The sequence below is a fragment of the Bombus huntii genome, chromosome 10, assembly GCF_024542735.1.
Source record: "Bombus huntii isolate Logan2020A chromosome 10, iyBomHunt1.1, whole genome shotgun sequence".
Taxonomy (NCBI): domain Eukaryota; kingdom Metazoa; phylum Arthropoda; class Insecta; order Hymenoptera; family Apidae; genus Bombus; species Bombus huntii.
The window spans coordinates 5,136,806-5,157,200 of NC_066247.1; the positions used below are offsets into that span (position 1 = coordinate 5,136,806).

General features: G+C 34.6%; 2 protein-coding genes across 2 annotated transcripts in view; one reads left to right on the forward strand and one right to left on the reverse strand.

Annotated features, from left to right (window-relative positions):
• The first annotated feature begins 409 nt into the window (after positions 1 to 409).
• LOC126870045 (probable peroxisomal acyl-coenzyme A oxidase 1) lies at positions 410 to 10,808 on the forward strand. Its single transcript, XM_050627429.1, has 11 exons — positions 410 to 705; positions 2,755 to 2,914; positions 3,152 to 3,320; positions 3,413 to 3,536; positions 3,618 to 3,737; positions 3,895 to 4,010; positions 4,304 to 4,473; positions 4,608 to 4,770; positions 4,843 to 5,186; positions 5,274 to 5,529; positions 5,649 to 10,808. The coding sequence occupies exons 1-11, from the start codon at positions 576 to 578 to the stop codon at positions 5,907 to 5,909; spliced, it is 2,013 nt and encodes a 670-aa protein (XP_050483386.1). The 5' UTR covers positions 410 to 575; the 3' UTR covers positions 5,910 to 10,808.
• Positions 10,016 to 20,395, reverse strand: part of LOC126870098 (syndecan-like) — a 231,566-nt gene continuing 221,186 nt past the window's right edge. The window contains exons 2-5 of the mRNA XM_050627564.1: positions 16,980 to 17,163; positions 15,616 to 15,719; positions 14,743 to 14,911; positions 10,016 to 13,529 (exon numbers count right to left, since the gene is read on the reverse strand). Coding sequence (XP_050483521.1) covers positions 13,348 to 13,529; positions 14,743 to 14,911; positions 15,616 to 15,719; positions 16,980 to 17,163 — 639 coding nt within the window. The 3' untranslated portion in view covers positions 10,016 to 13,347. The remainder of the gene's footprint in view (positions 13,530 to 14,742; positions 14,912 to 15,615; positions 15,720 to 16,979; positions 17,164 to 20,395) is intronic.

Below are 20,395 nucleotides of genomic sequence, written 5' to 3' on the forward strand. Positions count from 1 at the left end.
AAGAGATGAAGAGGAGGAAAAGGATTGGCAGGGAAGGATAAGGCTAATGATGATGATAAGAATAATGATATTAAGGATGGAGGGAAATGAGGAGGCGTGGATGGAGGATTGAGAGTAAGAGCAGGAGTTAAAACCTGGTAAAGTCATAGATACAAGCTATTGATGCAAAGATCTGTAGAGTATCTCAATGACGCAGTAAAAATCGAGGCGATGTAGAGCATACTGTCTCTATATATATGAAATATTAATGAATAGTAAATGAAGAAGATACGATACTAAAAAACTAGAATAAGAAGTAGTAGAGTTAAACAATAACGATTAACGCCAACATTAATAAATATTAAATCAGATAATAAAATACAATGTAATAAAATATAAAATTGAAGAGATTAGATCACTAATAGGATCAATGTGTATCCGTAGTGTCATATGTATCGAAAATAGTAATAACAAAGTTCACAACCATGACGTAACACTGTATATTTATATACGAAGCTGTGCATTTCCGTAGCACATTAATACAGATAAGTGCGGTAACAAGTTTAACTTTCCATATAGACGGTAATTTGTATCATATGAAGCAACAAAGAATGGCCGTGCACAAAGATCTACAATATGAACGAAATAGGTGTACGTTTGATCCTGTGGAAGTTACCTATTTTCTCGATGGTAGTCCAGAAAAAACGAAGCAACGCCGTGATCGAGGTATAGTTGGAATTCCTTGTCTTTAAATTATAGCAATTAGAGAAACATTCTTCGCGAGAAAAATTGACATTATCGGGTTGGAAAATGCTTAAAATACGCGAAAAAAGATGTATTCGGTCAGTGAAGTTGGTAATGAAATGAACGAAGTTAATATTAACTTAACTTTAATATTTCGTATTAGAAATATAAATAAATCTCTGTGACTTTTGATCACCTACGCCGCGTGATTAAACGATAGCACGCTCCGTAAATTTAAAGAATTTAAAGATTTTTATTATATTTATGTCATAAGTTGAGCAAAAAAAGATGTTATATATTTTATTTATTATTTATTTATTTATTTATTCTTAGTCCATACGTTTCGGCTTTGGACGACTTTCGATTTACATCTCTTATATAATATCTTTACATCACATATATTTCTCTGACACTAATACTTCTATAATTATATACAACTGCATATACCTATCTATTGCACCTTACTTGATTTATCTCTATGTACTAACTTATAATTAACACTTATAACTAAGTGCTCATTCCGTGTTTGGCTTTTGATTCCATGCTGTGCTCCCTTCCTGTCGTTCCTCTGCTTCTTCTGCTACTCTTCTCTTCTCTATTATCGCTTTCAGTTCTGCCAGTCCTTCTCCCGTCCCATTTAATATTTCTACCATGTTCCTTGCTCCTCCTGTTATCTCACATTCCTCTAATATGTGTTTCAAGTCCTCCTCTCCTTTTTTGCATAATCTGCATCCTCTTTCCAGTGTCCCCTTGCCCTGGTTTCGTTACCACATCTAAATCTTGCTACCATACCTCTGTCCTTCCATTTCATCTTTCCTTCTAGATACTTTGGTAGCCCTTCTTTTGCTATGTTTCTGTAATATCTGTTGTACTTAGATTCCCTTATCCTTTTCTCCCTCTCCTCTGTTTCTCTCTTCCCTCTTTCTTCTATGATTTGGTTAGCTGTCATCCTTTCTTGTCTATCTCCTGCCTCTCCACTTGTGTCCTTCCCTCTCTCGTCTCCTCTAACCTTATCTTTTTGTTCCTTGCTCTTTTCCCTTCTTGGCCCTTTCCCCAATTCCTTTCTCTCTCCTTTATACACTCCTTTACTAATTCCTTCTTCGATTCTAAGGCTTTCTCCTCATACCTTACTGCTCTTTTCAGTGCCTTTTCTCTTATTTCCTCTATCTTGCACTCCTCTCTCAGAATGTAATTCGGCGTTGTTGTGTCTAAGCCTAGAATCCATCTCACGCATCTCCTTTTTATTCTGTTCAGTCTCTCCTCTACGTTCCATCCCCGCACCTCCGCTCCAAACAGCGCTACGCTCTCTACCAGTGCTCCGAACATCCTCATTCTCTTCTTGTAGTCCCTTTTAAATATCCTTTCTCCTATGCTCCATGTCTTCTTCATCGCAATTGTTACCCTCTTTTTTCTGTCTTGAATATGCTTCTCATCACTCCCATTTTTCTGCAGTATGTACCCTAAATACCTTATTTCGTCCACTTCTTCTAGTTCTTGCTCACCCCATCGCCATTTCCTTTGTCTCCTATTGTTCCTTCTCTTTTCAGACACTACTACTTTCGTCTTTTCCGTACTCAATTCCAGTTCCACTTCCTTTAGGAATGTTTTAAATCTCTTCATCATTTCCTTTAACTCCTCTTCTCTGTCCGCTATGAATACAATGTCATCTGCATATGATAGTGACCATACCTTTCTGTCTCCTACCACTATACCTCCTACTTGACCTTTCCTTATTTCCTTTTCCAGCCCTGCCACATAGATGTTAAATAGTGTTGGACTCAGCGGGCACCCTTGTCTCACTCCCCTCACTGTCCAAAACTCTTCTGTGTTACGGATCTTATATATTTTTAGACGTTCTAAGTAAGCATATTTATTACATAAAAATTATGAAACTATTAAATTTTCTGGGATGTGCTATCATTTTGCCGTGTAATCTGTAATTGTAACTAAAATCTGCGATAAAATTTGCTCACATTATTACCAAATAATTTATCGATAACTTTGTCAACTTGCATGAATGTTTATTTTCAGAACAATATTTTTCGGATGTTCTGGCGTTAAAAGAAGATATGTCAATGAGATATAAGAGCCATAAAGAAGTATATGAAGATTCTCTACGAATTACCCGAGATGTTCTTTCCAAAATTAAAAAATTACAACTCTCGAGAATGGAGGAATATGAGTTTGTTCTGTAAGATTTTCACATAACTTTTCACGGAGAAAGAACATTCCGTTCTTTCTTCTTAGAGGGAAACGAATACGCAAATGTTTCCACCTACATTAAATTCCATTGAATATGAGGATAATTATATTAACAAATAAATACGACTTTTCCTACATTATTTGGATACTCTCTTTCAATTTTAAGAAATAGTAGTATTTTCTCGGTTACCTGGTAACATAGTAACAACATATAGTAATTTTGCAGGAGCATCTTCACGGCAAGACTTGGATCTGCACTGTTCCAAGATGGAAATCCAGTGGTCCTGCATTATGCTATGTTTCTACCCGCTCTTATGGGACAAGCAAATTCTGAACAGCAAGCATATTGGTTAAACAGAGCTTGGGCTGGCGATGTTATAGGAACATATGCGCAGGTAATACGCAAGGGAGAACATTCTTTTTAAACAGGATGGTCACAGATTCTAAAAGTTTCTCAAGTAAATTTAATCTTGCACTTCTGCCTTAGACCGAACTAGGCCATGGAACGTTTCTCAGGGGTTTGGAAACTACTGCAACGTACGATCCGGAAACGAAAGAGTTTGTTTTGAATAGTCCAACTTTGACTTCCTACAAATGGTGGCCAGGCGGGCGTAAGTATATTGCAATTGTTTGACATAATAATAATGTTGTTCACTAAAACAGTATGATTTATTTACAATTAAAATTTTCAGTGGGTCAGACCGCAAATCATGCAATAGTAGTTGCGCAATTATACACCCAGGGAGAATGTAGGGGAATTCATCCGTTTGTTGTACAATTAAGAGACGTGGAGACACATGAACCTTTAAAGGGTATACAATAATATTACTTAATCGTTTATAATTTGTTATAAAAAAATTATTCACGTTATCAAATAACAATGATTAAATAAAACAGCTTTCTTCTTTATTATTATTCTCTAGTAGTAGATAAAGGAAAGAGCGAAATTAATCTGTGTTTGATTTTTAGACATTATAATTGGTGAGATTGGTAGAAAGTTAGGAATGAACACTGCGAACAATGGATTTCTCGGATTTCGTAACTTTAGAATACCACGGGAGAATATGTTGATGAAAAATTCTAAGGTAAGGTAAAAGTTTCTACAAGAAAAGCAAATAGTCTTACTTTTCATCGGCGAAATTGTACCGTTGCACTTGATAATACAAATAACGATAGTTAATACGTAAAAGACTAGGGAAATTTTGCAAATGATGGCTCAATCCAATCTTGATTCATCGATGAATATTTGCATTTTTGATAAATCATTTTCTTGTTGCACTGAACATGGAAGAAAAATTATGTCTGCCATCTCGGTAGATGGAACAGTACAGATGTCATAATTGCTATAAAAATCGTAAAGATACATTTCTTGCTGTAGGTGCTGGAAGATGGAACATACGTAAAATCTACAAATGACAAGTTAACGTATGGTACGATGGTGTTCGTCCGAGTAATGTTGCTGCGGGACCTGCAACACTATTTATCCAAAGCCGTTACGATCGCGGTTCGATACAGCGTAGTAAGACGTCAGGGTCAATTAAATCTGGAGTATGTTCTGTTAAAAATATCGACTGCTCTATTTCTCTTTATCTAAAAATGTCTCCATTACAAATGTTACTTTTAATTAAAATTAAATCTCTCCTGCTGATACCAAATTATTCCTTGCCTTTCTTTCTTTTTAGACAACCAGAGCTGCAGATTATCGATTACGTTACGCAACAATACAAAATTTTTCCTCATATTGCCACATGTTTCGCGATACACGTTACTGCTAATTGGGTTTTGGATATGTATTATACGGTACAAAGTCAATTGCACCAGGCTAATTATGAGAAACTACCGGAGGTTGGTACCTTTATACCCTTTATAGTAATATACTTTACTTCATATTTTTAGCTCTATTAATTTCTTTTGCAGTTGCATTCATTGTCATGTTGCCTAAAAGCAGTTGTATCTGCAGATACAGCAGCTGGAATAGAGCAACTTCGGTTATCTTGTGGTGGACATGGATACATGACTGTCAGCAATCTGCCAACACTTTACGGATTAGCGACCGCAGTTTGTACTTACGAAGGGGAAAACACAGTCCTACTTTTGCAAACAGCTAGGTACCTAGTAAAATCATGGAAACAAGCTATGAATGGTGAATCATTGCCAGAATCTGTAGAGTATCTTAACGAAGCAGCAAAAGGAGTAAGGCATCGTCCTTGGAGTAACGATTTGGAATGTCTGATTGATGCTTATAACGCCGTAGCCGCAGGGTATACTGCTTCTGAATACATTAAATATTGCTGAATAATTGCATAGACATTCACCAGAATGTTTACGATATTCTTATTATTTCGTAGATCTATTCGTTTAGCAGCAGAACATCTGGATCGCAGAATACGTGGCGGAGTTCCGATGGAGGAGGCGTGGAACCAAACGGGCACCGAACTAGCTCAGTGTGCGGAAGCTCACGCTCGAGTCTTCATGGTAAAAACATTTGCAAAAGCTGTTAAACAGTTAAACTCGAAGTCTGAAGAATTTCGTCAAGTAATGTTTCAACTCTGCGAACTGTATATCGTATATTGGGCTTTGAGGAACGTTGGTAATTTTCTTCGGGTAAGTATTGATTTTTTTCGAAACTAATCACAGAGAACTGCGAAAGAAGAAAAAATTTATTACTATATGCTGTAGGATAATTTGAATTCAAGAGTGATTCATCTCTTTCTCTTTTTTAGTTTTCTTCTATGCAGAAAGAGCATGTGGAGACACTTCATTCACGCTTGGAATATTTGCTGACGACAATCCGTCGAAATGCTGTAGGAATCGTTGACGGTTTCGATTTCGATGACCATATTCTTTGCTCGGCTTTGGGCGCTTACGATGGTAACGTTTACGAACGATTGTTTCAAGAAGCCATGAAGAGTCCTCTGAACCGTGAAGCTGTGAACATATCTTTTGAAAAATACTTAAAACCATTTCTTAAGAGTAATTTATAGCGTAATCTTTTTAAAGGAAATATTTAATCATAATTATTATCTCGTATTTGTTTTGTGGCGATTGGATTGTTTGGGATATGTTGCATTTAGATGTTATGGTAAGACGTATTTTGCATTTGTTATTAAATAATCGATTGAATGGTTTGTTGGGTATTGATTTATAAGATGTAACAACTGCAATATATCATATGAGCGATACCGAAGAGAGATATGCGTGCTCACTTGTCCATTTTACTGAGAGTTTATATTGAACAAGAAAGGAAGGATCGAACGTATTTTTGTACCATTCCTATTCGCTGTCATTGTAAATGTGTAATTTATATAAAGAAGCATCGCTGTAATAATTGTGAATGAATGTTTGATAGAGAATTTATATTTATAAAAAGCTTCCTGGAAATATGCGATAATTCTGAGATGAGATGTCTTAAATATGTTATGGGAAATGGTATTTTCTATACAGTTTCTAGAATTAATAAAATAATATCTTGAACTAGAAAAATGTATATTTTTATTGTTGAACCTATAACGCCTCAAAGAAAATTACATTTTAGAATTGAAAGGCTTTGAAACTTACGATGCTTACGATGGTAACGTTTACGAATTGTTCCAAGATGCCATGAAGAATCCTCTTAATCGTGAAACTGTGAACATATCTTTTGAAAAATACTTAAAACCATTTCTTAAGAGTAATTTATAGTGTAATCTTTCTACATTTTTAAAGGAAAATGTAAATCGTAGTTATCTATATTGTATATCGTATGTGGTGATTGAACTTTGAATATTTTACAGTTTAATATTTTATAAATCGATATCCCATAAATAACATGATTGGTCATTGAAAAATACAATTGTAACATTATATCATATTAGCAATATCGAAAGAATGTGTACGTGTTCATTCGCTCATTTTGCTGCGAGTTCGTATTTAACAAAAAAGAGAAGAACAAACGTATTTTTCTATTATTTTTATGGGCTCTCATTGTAGATATTTAATTTATATAATGGACCATCGCTGTAAGAATTTCGAATGGACGTTTGATAGAGATTTTATTTTTAAGAGAAACGTTTTAGGATTGTATGATCATTTTCGGATAAGATGTTTTAAGTATGTTGTGAAAAATGACATGTTCCATACAGTTTTTGTAATTCGCAAAGTGATATTTTCAAGTACACAAGTGTCTGTCTTTCTTGTTTAACCTGTAACGCATCAAAGAAAATTACATTTTAAAATTGAAAGGTTCTCATACGGCACAGTGTTTATTTACAGAATAGGAGCGATGACATACATTATTGTTCGTTATACTAACATAGTGCAATTATTGTTAATTTCTGTTAATAATAACGTGTCTGGTTAACTTAAACGCCCACAATGGAAATAACGCGATTTTTTCGCGAATGAAATGTAATTTGTGAGATTCATTGGTACCGTTGCGGTACCATGATCTACAACTTTGATCAATTCGTGTATGTATAGCACATCCAACAAGTATCAAGTACGTAATATTACGAAATAGAAATATTCCAAGAACGTTCATTTATTCGCTATTTTTATGAGATATGATTATTGCTCATATAAGTAACGGAATTTCGAATATAAATAATAGAATAAACAAAATTACGAAACAAATTCTTGGTCATTAATCCCTGTTCATTTTGAAAGTCAACAGATAATTAACATTCGCTAGGCAATGGCTACATTTATCTTATTATCTTGTTTATTTGCACCGACTTGTTGGACATACTACGTGTAGATCATAGGTCCTAGGAACTTCATGGATGGACCGATAGAATCGTCATACTCGTGTGTATACGTAGACCAAGAATGTAAAACAGTAGAAAAGAAAAAACTATAATTTATTGTTTCACCGGCGAGCGATTATTTTTTTTTAAAAACAAATACATATACATGTATATACTTATATATGTGTGCACTGACCACGAGTATATATACACATATATGTAATATATATTTCATGGATCCTCGAGGGCGATCCAGAAGGGGAGGAGCGGAGGTTAGACAATACGCATTCTTAAAAAATAATATTGTTAATTATCGTTATCATTAAATATTAATTATATTCACTTTTAAAATTATTATTCATTTGTCCACCTGGCCTATGGGATTTTTGTCTAGTTTTAGACAGACTTCTCATTACTAGGATAGCATTTTTTTACGGAATACATCCTCTTATAAAATAAGATCTCATTACAATTATATTTCTCGTCGCATAGAACATAGACGGCGCATTTCAAGTATTAAATGAGCCACGTGGAAATGCAACGCGCATTTTTTACTTTCGTTCCTTTTGTTGTCTAGGGTTCTCGCGTCGAATATAATGTGTTCTTTCAATCGCGTCTAAATGCAAGCTTCTGTAAAGACATTTCTTCGTCATTCACGAACAGAATATTTTTTTCTTTAATAGATTATATATCAGTAAACGATAAAGATAGATAAAAAATGTCTAATTTTCTTTTTCAATAAATTACATTTTATTTATAAATATTCACATTCGTGGAAGGAAGAAACTCAAAATTTTTGTTCATTAAAAAAACAACAGTTTCGCGTTTGTTCGCATCACCGCACGGAGGATTAATTACTATCTAACAAACAATCCTTTGTCTATGTTGCGTACGATTATTATTACAATAAAGATTATGATTCGATCTCCAGATTCCTTTTCGTCAGTGCCAGGAGAGGAGAAGAAATTCTCGAGAGAGAAATGTCGAATAGAAAGAGAGGAGAGGATAAGGGGAATGAAGATGTTTCCAAAAGGCGAAGAAACGGAATATGTATCTAAAAATTGGTAGAACCGGTTCGACGTGGGAAAACACGGATGGTATACTTACAATTAGTTATTTTGACTAATTTTGATAATAAAATTACGACGTTTTTATTAATACAACAAGGATAAATTTCCTTTCAAACGATTTTCGAATTAAAGGCAAAGCATAAAATTTGTATATATACTGCACGATTGATTTTTAGGTACTGCGGTAGTATTCCACTAATCTTGGGAGAAATAGAAGAGAGAATTAATTTCCATTCTATTTATTGCAAGTAACTTACCCTAAACACAATCATTTTTTTTTTTCCAACACGTTATCGTATCGTAACTCTTCAGACAGCTTTCATGACTTTTGCTTAGATATCGATATTTATTTGTGATCTTTGCTTCTCACATAACCTGTACATCGAACAGCCGCTTACTTAGATAGTTCCGTCTTCCAAGTCGACCCTATCAATACACTTATTCTGTTTTATTACTACCTGTTACAGTATCGTGCGTGTAGAGACGTTTAGATACTTTATTATATAAATAAACTTAAAAAATAGCTTCCAGCCATTTTACAAATCGATAAGATCGATTTAGAAGCAACGAGCGCCCATTATCGAAATGCGCTAATCGATGGAATTATCGGAGTCGTCTCAATGAAAAGAACACGCGATACCTGAAAACATATAAATCGACGTCGCAAGAAATAATTTCCATGATTCACGACCAACGTACGACTTTCATTCGTATTTTATTTTCCTTACAAGCAGTTCAAAGAAAATCGCTTCCAGAGACATCGGCTATAAATACGTCGATTAAATTTAAACGCTTCGCCCGTAACGTTCAATGGTCGTTTCGAAGTGAGACGAGGCAAAGCATAGATTAGCAACGAATTAACTATGAAAAACATCCGGGGAAAAATCGCCATGGCGAAAAAAGAAAATTACCAGAGTTATCGTAGGCAATTGGTGTTTCTTATGTAATTAGTACATGGCAGTATCGACATGATATATTTTAGTTTTAACCCGACACATCGGACTTTATAAAAATGGCGCCCGTGTTCCTCCTACGCAGGTAGAACACAGATTTATGGTCATCTTACTGCTTAAATAAAACTTTCGCACGTTAAAAAATAGGATCCTAATAATTTTTTATTTATTTACATGAGAAAATAGAAATTTCTCTGTGTTCGCTATTTTCTTTTTGTCCACTACAAATTAATTTCTTTCATATTTTCAATACTTCTGGCGTCAGATTCTGCTTGTTTTAAACGATCGTTGCTTTATTTTATTTGTATTGGTCGATTCGGGCGATAATAAATGCAACGGCTAGTGTACGTAAAATTCATATTATTATTGCACAGGGTATAATAATGACATAACGTTATATATAAGATATTATCAAAGCTGTAACATCGTATATATAAGATTATTTTACCAAGTGTAGAAATTATTTGACATTCATATTTCTTCATCGGAAAGATTTAACGTCAATTAATATCGCGATCTAAAAGGTTAGTAAAAGATAGCGCTAGATCCTACAAATTGTTATCATTCGAAAGTGGAGGGAACATGGTGGAACAATGTATTCTAAATGGCGCGATTAAGAATTCAGACTATTAACGCTATGTTTCAATAGTATTAATAATAATAATAATAATAATAATAATAACGTTACAATGATATCGTTTAATTCGCTATTTCCTGAATAATTCTTTTTGTTTCTTTTCTTTTAACAATCCTTTTCTCTCAATCAGAAGCATAATCAAATATATCCTCTGGCTAACAATTTCATCTAACAAAATCATATATAAAATAGACAATTTTAACGTTATAGTCTGACGATTAAAACATTGATTGCATTCTACCTGGAAAGAGGCGAACGAGACGCCGAAAAAATTTCAAATAACTGTGGAGAGACAGTTAACGATTCACAGGATCACCGGAAGTATGAAGGAGGGGAAATTAAAAGGAAAATGTACAGGAAAGTTAGGAGGTGGAGATAGGGGAAGAAAGGGGAGTCGCTTGGTCCTACGTGAAAAAGTTAATAAATTATTACAACGTATTTCGCGATGCTGATCGTCCATAGGATAAATACCGCGGATGAAAATCTTGGAACAAATAGATATACACTTGTACGTGTGTGTGTCTGCGTGTGTACCTTTCATTTTCATATCATTTTCTTTCTTTTTTTTTTTTTTAACTTCGTTTTTCAATATGGCATACGCGTGTCTCTTTGTAGTCGGAGATGAAAATCGTGTTTACGTATATAAATCTATGCGTGTACGTACGTGTGTTTCTTTCAAGATCGGAAGATGTGACGTCCTTGCGTACACGCAGCAAATTTAAACGTCTTTCTTTGTTTTTTCTTTTTTTGTCCATGGCAAATAGAATCTCTCTCGACTAGCAGAAGAAGCTTTTTCTCTCCTTAAGATACAAAATGTTTCTTAGTTTCCTTAAGGTGGAAGAAGGGAATGATCGTGAGGATACGTTGTGCTCAATTTATTGATAAAATGCGATCGATAAGTGAATCTCTTCTTTCACAAATATCGTTCGTTTCGCTCTCACGGAAGATCGACCAATCGGTTGTGGAGAACGTCGTCACTTAAGGTGGCTTAAAATGGCACGCCTAGTTTTTTATTCATTAATCGTAAGTGCATGGCAATCGATACAACCGCGTTCGACGAAGACACATTCGCCTGGCGGCTTCGGCTTAACTCTTATCATGAGCCTAATGAAACATGAGTTTTATTAATAAAACAGATTCTCTGATTTTAAATTAGGATTCGCACTACTGGTTTTTGGGAGTTTTCGTAAGTGAATCAATAATTTAAATAATTCACACGTTCGACGAATAAATACGATAAAAATCTCGAGATTAAGATTGGAACTATCATATGGAATTTTAAGTCTAATTATTCACGGAGATATCGATTTTATGTTAGTAACTCAGAAATAAATAATTGTCATATATATTAGAGAAGTATCTTATTAGGAAAACATTGCGACTATATTTGTGCCATATGACGTTCAATGAAGAACTATATATGTATATTAGAAAAAACAGGAGAAAGATTGAACTGCAAATCGATCTGATGTGACCAAATACCGATATGTAAGATTAGGAGATAAATTGTACGATTAACGTGATTTAACATACAAACATTTGAATACGTACCTAATTTAAATTAATCGATTTAATATGTATTCAATTTCCTCTAAATTTTCTTTTAATTAATGGTTAACGTTGTTTGCCTTCGCCAAAATGCAAACACGTTATAGTCATTTATTATAAACAATCCATTTAACTTACTGGATTATCTATTTAATTATCCTACGACATATCTAGGTATATTAATGATTTTTAAAAAATTAAGAACCTTAAGTTATTTTTAGCGTCTTTACCTATCACTTTCCCCGAATAGTCATCGCCTATTTCCTAATTTTTTATTTTTCTTACTATTATTATAATTCTATTACTCTCAACCTAGCGATTAAAATAAGTTACAGAATTTCTAAGACAGAAATAAACCTTAAAGAACAAGGACAATCTCATATTTTATAGAGTAGTTTTCCTCTAGCGATTGTAATGGGCATTGCAATTCCATAGAACCGGACTCGAGAAATGGGAAATGCGACAATGGATCAAAGTCCCTTGTGCGGTCATACTGTTAAAAACGTTTCTGCAAATCTGGAATACGATCATTAAATAGAAAACAAGAAGAAAGTGGATGAAAAACAAAGAAGGGAGAAAAAAACTAAGGGGAGAACAGCAGAGGAAACGCTGATAAACGAGGTCGTGGTTCAAGGGATTGGCGTCGAAGAGAAATCACGGTGGCGCAACGATCCTTCTTCCTTTCCCTCCTTCCACCGAGCCAGAATGATTAACGACATACCAGCAGCGTTTATCGCCCACGAATTTTCGCGCTCTCAGTCCTGTACAGGGAGGCGTATACGTACGCCTGGATACGCATACGCTTTGAAATACACGTTGTGTAAATGCATCTGGAATTGGCGCGACCTTGCCGACGAGTACTCACGACGGGGCGGTTCATCAGTCATCGCCCTCTCTCTCTAGTTCTATCAGCACACGATAGTTACGGAAGAAAGACAAACATCCAACAATGAACACCGACTTTGTACGAAAGTATAAAATAAGTTAAGTCAAAACCATTCTACGATTCTACGTTTCTACCTTCTACTCTCGGAGGTGGACTAATGCTTAACCCAGGAGACTACTCGCAGCGTGAGGAGGCACACGAGTAGGAAAATAGAGTGCTGTGGGGTTAAGGGAGGTTCCACCTCAGAAAGTGATCGGTTCAAAATGAAAAAAAGGACAGGCGCCTATGATAAAACGCAGAATATTATCGAAACGAACAGATCATTAAGAGAATGAAGGCGCGTTTACATGAAAGGAAACAGGAGTATTGGGCAAATCTTTGATCGAAAGGTCAGAAAGAGATTAAGGTGGTTGGCTTGTCCCCGACGTGAAGGAAGTCTCTCTGTGGTCAGTGAACGAGGTGTTTCGCAAGATCCTCGTGGGAGATTCCGGATGTATCGTATCGTCGGCGGTGGCGCTTAATTCGGTTGAAGGACATCGTCTTTCTCAGCATGGTATCGTGGGACAAAACTGGGCGGTGCCAAAGCCAGATAAGCTTTGTCGCCTCAAGCGTAGAATTCTCGATTGTGATGCGGCGCACCGGGCTTAGGGAACGCCTGCGCCGCTGGTGATCTTCTTGGCTCATCCAGGGCGTACGAGCCCTCGTCCTTCTTGCGCATCCTATACACGATGAACATTACCACCAGGATTGCGCAAAGCAGGCCAACTACCGCTCCACCAATCACCGCTGCAAAAGGTGAATTTTGATTAGTATAGAATATTAAACAAATAAATTAGATAAAAGTTATATAAAATATATAGAGGATTGCTTAATACTATGCTTACATTTATAAGCTGATGAATTAGGGTCAGAGTAGGTGATTTAATTAAGTAATTATAATAGCTGTTTATATGAAAATATCTGTGTACAACATTTACAAATTAACAAATAGTATTTTAATAAGTTCCTCGAATTTTAAGATCAGATACTCCAAACCTATTTATCTATTTTTTCCCCTCTGTTAACTTTCTCAAAATACTATTTTGATTGTCTTCTAGTTTATTTCTTTATGATAGTAAATCTAGTTTTAACTGACTTTAAAGAGCGTCTCAAATCTAAAATATCTTAGGTAGCCGTACAAGCAGGATCAATTCATTATTCAGCGACGTTAAACCATTCAGGATGTTAATTATGTAGGGCATTTATTATGCGTAGCTGCTGATAAGTTAACTTAACCCAGAATTTCGTCGGAATTACCGAGTTCTCCTGAATAAATACCGTTTCCATGGAATGTTGATCCGCGTATTGCCCTTATACTTCGAATTTAATATTGAGGCAACGCGTTAATAAATAATGCGACCCTCTCGCGTAGTTTCGGTTCCGTAAACCCGGATTCTGATTTTCAAAGCGACTGCGTTTAGCGAATTCTATCACGATTAATCGTACAATGGTATATTTAATTATTTCACTTGCGTACAGCAAAAATTTGAGAATGAAAAGTTCTGGATACATAATGCTAGCAATACTGCATGCATTTCTGTACTCATTATTTGGGAAAAATATGGAACTTCCAAATGAAATATTCCAAAATTGGAAGAAGATTTGAAAGAAGCTTTAATTCAAATTTAAACATAATTTTTAGTCCAATAGTTATAAACTAAAATTCTCGCTACTTTATGTAATTAAAAATTATGGAGAAAAGTAATCTAATAGCTAATTAATATTAATATAATATAAGATTTGATATAATTTATAATATTACAATAATGTATTTGAAAGTTCTTAGTCTCTTATTTAAATTTATATAGTTATTCAAATAAAAACTAAAAAGTAGTTAAAAAGCTGACATTAAAACAATCTCTCAAGTTCTTAACCACGAATAATGTACGCTTATATATTTCATTCTTGGCTGCTTACAATTGTAAAACAAGTTACAAGAGCATGAAAAAGATAGACTTACCTGCCAGCACACCTGGCTGAGCAAAGAAAGAGCTGGCACGGTCCTCGTGTTTCGGGTTCATGATGTATACGTCGTGGTGGTCGTCGGTGCTTTCCGAGTCGTCCTCGACATCTAAGGGCTCGATTACATCGACCTCGTTGTCGGGTCGGTTTACGGGCTCGATGATCGTCTGCAATGGTACACCGCTTAATCAGTTTAATCCGTTTAATTCGCAGGCTCGCCAGGACGCGTATTTTCGAACAAATCTAATAACCCGCCTTAACGTCCACGCGTCTCGGTGGGCTTTCCCTTTGCGTAAAATTGGGGGAGAGAAGGTGTATCTTTTCATTGTTAAAAGGATCAATGAATGACAGTGTGGGTTATAGTGAACCGAAAGTGTCGGATAGTATTTCATTACACTAATTATAACAAAATAACACTTAAACCTGCTACGTTCTTTGAGTCATTTTCACTATGTTTCGTTTCTCTATTGTCAACAGATCTTTTCAGTTGTAAAAAAAAAAAAAAAGATATAGAATCGTTATTAATTTCTTGTTTGCATTTTATGCTAAACTCTCCTTTGAGATATTAAAAGTTCTCTTATTCATTAAAACAAGGGTGAAATTGAAATATAAAGGTCAAAGAATCGCAGTAGATTAAAATACACATTTTCGCATGATGATATATTATGTACTGTTTTGATTAATTACTTTGTATTTTATTTTTTGATAGTGTATGAAATTTCCATTTGTAATATGATAAATTTGATAAGTTTAGAAAGGTGGGCGATGTAATAGTTTAGGAACTATAATAATAAATTAGAAGATTTTTAATCTTGCAAAGACACCTTGATAGGAGTTTGTAATTAATCATAAAAACTTCAGCCATATTCACCTGTTCCTTAGTTTTAACACTTGGTTCGTTGACGGAGTATGGTACTTTTGGTTGGTCTACCGGCCTTTGAGGAGGCGGTTCTATCCTGTTGTTGGTATTAAAATCTGTAAGAGAAAAGAGGAAACAGTAATTCGCTCCTTATATTACCGTTAAATATTCTAAATAAAAGACTATAAGCAATTATCTCGCCAATTAAATAAAAAGCAAGAGCAAGAAATTGCAACCGCATTCAATTATACTGTGGATGTTCATGCATTTTTGCCTTTATTTATTTATCAAAATATATAAATGCAAAAATATGTAAAATATCTAAAGTATTTGCACTCAGTGAGCCAAGTAAATATCTTTAATTTCTTTAAGAAAAATATAAGTTTGCATAAAAATCCGCATTCTAAACGTAACAATGGCAAAAGGAATACCAAATATGTGAGTAATAAAAAAATTGTGCGTCACTTTTTCCCAGTACTTTTGATGGTCAAAGATGATCATTGGAACGATCGAGGGATTTGAATGGGAAAACGATAAAACGTGAAGCGTTTCCAGCTTGGCAATTTTGAAAAATGGAGACAAAAAAGAGGAAACGTTTCTGGGAATCGCGTGACGCGCACCGTTGGTGTGCCGCATACAATGCATTCCGCGAGCCACGCTTTTATTGAAAAATTTTCAGCAAAATAGAAGGACGTGAACTCTTCGGTGCCGTCGATCTCTGGGTGGTGCTTTTCGATCGTCGATGGAATTCGCACGGATGAGTAGCTTTTTGAAAAAAGCCGGGATGATGCTCGATTGTTTCGCAGCCCAAATACTCCAATATCCTTTTTTTTTTTTTTTTTATTTGTCTCTAAACTGAAATACTCACAATGAAAGGTAATTACGTCCTAGTCTGATCTGAAGTTTATCGATATCGAATTTCTCGAAACTTTTGTGCGGAAGAATTAAAAAATAATTGTTCTACTTCTCCATATTTCTCGGAGTGACAATTCTATTAGAACAATTCTATTGGAGTGATTGCACTTCCTATAACACCGAAGTTAATGATTAGTATCACACTTTTTTCAATGAAACTTTGATAGCTATAAAATATCTACATTTTTGTTGTCTTGTTATATCCTGAAGGACGAGAACTAATAAATAGACTACAGATTTTTATGCGTCTATGGAAAATTAAAAGATTCAAATATATAGAATGCATATAATAAAATATATTACATGCAAATAGAAAATATCCAAAGTATAATGTTTAATGAATGGAACAAATTTCTCTTTAGGTCTTATTCTTTTAGTTGTATTAATAAAATTATAAATTTGCGTAAATGTTCACAGTCCATTGACAAAGTAAGAAATAAATAAATAAAAAATATATTCACCGTGATCGTCGTCGCCGTCCTCGTCGTCCGGTCCAAGGCCACTTCCGGATGCTTCAGTATCGCGACCTTCGCTGCCTCCTCGACCAGATCCCTCTAAAAACTCCTGGTCGTCCAAATAGATGTCGTCCGACGTGTTGTACGTCGAACTTCCTCCCGCTGTCCTCTCTTTTTCGTTTTGATCCTTCTGCAATAAAAAGAACAAAATTTTTTACTCTTCTATTTAAGTATCTTCCTGATAATTATAGAAAGAACTTAGAACAATCTTATTTTATTTAATATGCCTCTAGTGTGAAACAATATTTTAAGAGTACATAAATTTCTTGTATAGGCAGAAGATTAAAGGATCACGAAGAAAGTGAAAACGAGAAAAACACAGGGGATCTGTGTTCTATAACGAAACCATATGGACAGGTTCGTTTAGTCTCTTTCCTGGACCCTTTTTATACTTGGACGACACTCTTTGTGCCCCCAAATAGAATCCATTCCTGTAGACAAGCTCGTCTGTTCTGCTATCGAGTTACCCTACGCAACGCCGATGTCGTGAAAACCCGATTTTGTTCTTTATGTGGCTCTTTAACGTAGAACATCGTGTCTAACAAGAAAAAGGTACAAAAAGGAACATGCCATTTTCGTATCCCATGCTTCAACCATTTGTATAACACGGCCTTACAGCGAGTTAAACAAGAGCCACTTAAAACTATTCCATCGGATATTTTTCTATTTTAATGATTTTTTCACATTAAACCCTAATTGGTACCATGAGTGAAAGAACTACAAATTGAAAACTATGATACGAAGTCTCATATTATCTTTATAACGTACCATTCCATAAGTATCGTTTTTCTAATTTTCCTGTATTTTATATTTGTCTACGAATAAGTGAGCGTTTTGAAGAAAATGTAGCTTTTATTTTATTTCTAATTAAGAAGAAATAATTATAATCTGACAGTGAGTGTGAAAATTCACCCATAGTACCATCCACATTGAGTTAACAATGAAACACTTTACCACAACTAAGGCAATAGAATTGTAATATTGAGAATAATTAGAATTGTAATAATATGGTGACAATGGGGTATAATAAGATCGATATAAAATAAAACATTGCTGAACGCAATGATTAATAACAGTAAGCCTGCGGAACACGTCAAGGAAACTTCAAGCGGTGGTTTCCGGTTACTCAACGTTAGTGGAATGCTACAGTGACGTGCAATAAAGCCTAGAATAATAAATGATGCGATTATCGTGATTGTTCCCTGATCGATTAGCGATGTGTCTTCCATCTATTCATTTCAAACAAATATTTTTTCAGCGAACTGAAATTAATTCACATAATAAGAAATTACATGATAAATTTTTATATTCTATCATTGTCTCCTAGCTAATAATAGAAATGAATTACATGTTCTTATTTATCTCAAAATAATAAGATAATAGATAAATAATAAAACACATTGTGGCTTTAGCACCCATTTTTAAAAGACTTCTTCGAATTTTTATCAGACTATCCTCTTCCTCGACAATTTCGTATTAAAATATCCCTTTCCAGGTACCAAGTGGTGTAAAAGTAACAAAATCAACAAAAATGGACTTATACCTTTTTCGTGTGGTCTTCGATCAGCTATCGATGAGCTTTTTCTCCTCTTTCCTTTCTAAGTAATCAAAATAGTCCACTGAATCGTTGTATCTCTTGGAAACAGTGACACAACGAGGAACAATCGATTGAAAGAGAAACACAAGTGTGCGTACAGAATGCAACGTTTACATACACGTTGTACAATCAAATAGGAACGAGCATTCAACCAAACTCTCGAATTCCGAAATTTCGAACGTTATTAAAAGAAACTAATCACAGCCGCTGCGAAGCAGCCATCTGGTACGTCCGTGTTTACATAGACCGGCCGTTCAGCTACTGAAAAGAGCATTTGTTGAATGCAGCGGAGTATTATAACATGTATTCGATCGTACAATAGATTCCCGATCGAAAAGTTATTCGTTTATTGGTCATTTTAATTCGTTTTTATTTTATTACAATCGACAATTTTGTTATTATAGAAATTGACAATTATTTGATCGATGATATAATCTGTATTAGCTTCTATTACTTTCTTATTTTTTTCTATTACCTTTCATTATTTTCTAAAATAAATATTTATATCTCACTTATCGTAGAAAGCATATTTGAACGTTAAGAGATTATACAATTGTACGATTATGTAAATAGTAGATAACAGAGAGCGAAATTGTGCAATGATACAAAGTATAAAAACTTTCGGTTTCAGTGTTTGCGAATAATTTCAATTTTATAGCGACCACCTTTTTACTTTCTCAACTGAAAATATCGTGGATTTCGCCACAGTTGTGACATACCGACCTGGTAGCGCTGACTGAAAGAAGGGGAAACATGAAATTCCTCGAAGATTTAATTCCGAAGTGTGTAATAATCGTGCAGACTGTTTTGACGGCGGAAGGTAAGCAAAATAAATGATGGAAAAGAGAAACTGTTATAAACAAAATTATATGCTGCTTGAGAATGTGAACATTAAAAAGATTATTAGGTGGATACGTATAATATGTAATCATTTTAAAGATATCTTAATTTTTGAACGATCACTACTTTATTAAATTTTGAATTATTCTATATTACATAGAATTAAATCGAGCATTCACAATGCAGAAATACCCGGGATTACTATATGAATACTATAAAATTAAAATCGATAACGAAATATATTAGTCCTTTTCATGACTGATTTCATGCATAGGTACGATTTTAAAGCGACAATCCAGCGAATGGATCAAACAGCTCTCTTATGTAATAATCCACTAATTAACAATATTAATGAATTTTGAAATTACAATGTGCAAGTCATAGACGATTTTATACTTTTACATCAAATAGAATATGTAGCTTGTAATTTGTAAAAATTACTTGTAAAATTTTATTCGTTTCTTTTACTACCATTTGTTATTACCAGATATTATACAAGTGAATTTAGTAGTATTGGTAACTAGTAGCTCGTAAAATTTCATTAATATTCCACTTCAGCATTTAATAACATTAAATTCAAATATGTAAGAGGGCGTTATGACGATAGAATCTACTCAAAGAATTTTCTAGTATAACCTTGGACCACAATTTTCATACACTAACCTGAGATTATTTTACAGAATCTGAAACCAACCAATCGAAATATTTGTCTACCATTATATCAATCACAGTATCACCAAGTATCGGCACTTATTGTTAGGGTTGCACAAAGTTGCAAGAGCAACGTCCGCGACCGATGCACCGGGTGCAGGCGATTGTGCGTACGGATACATCGGCGAGCGTGTCCCTCGCAGCTGATCGATAACACGAAATTCTTCCTCGACCTGGGCCAGCTACTCACCACGTCAAAACAATTATACGTAAC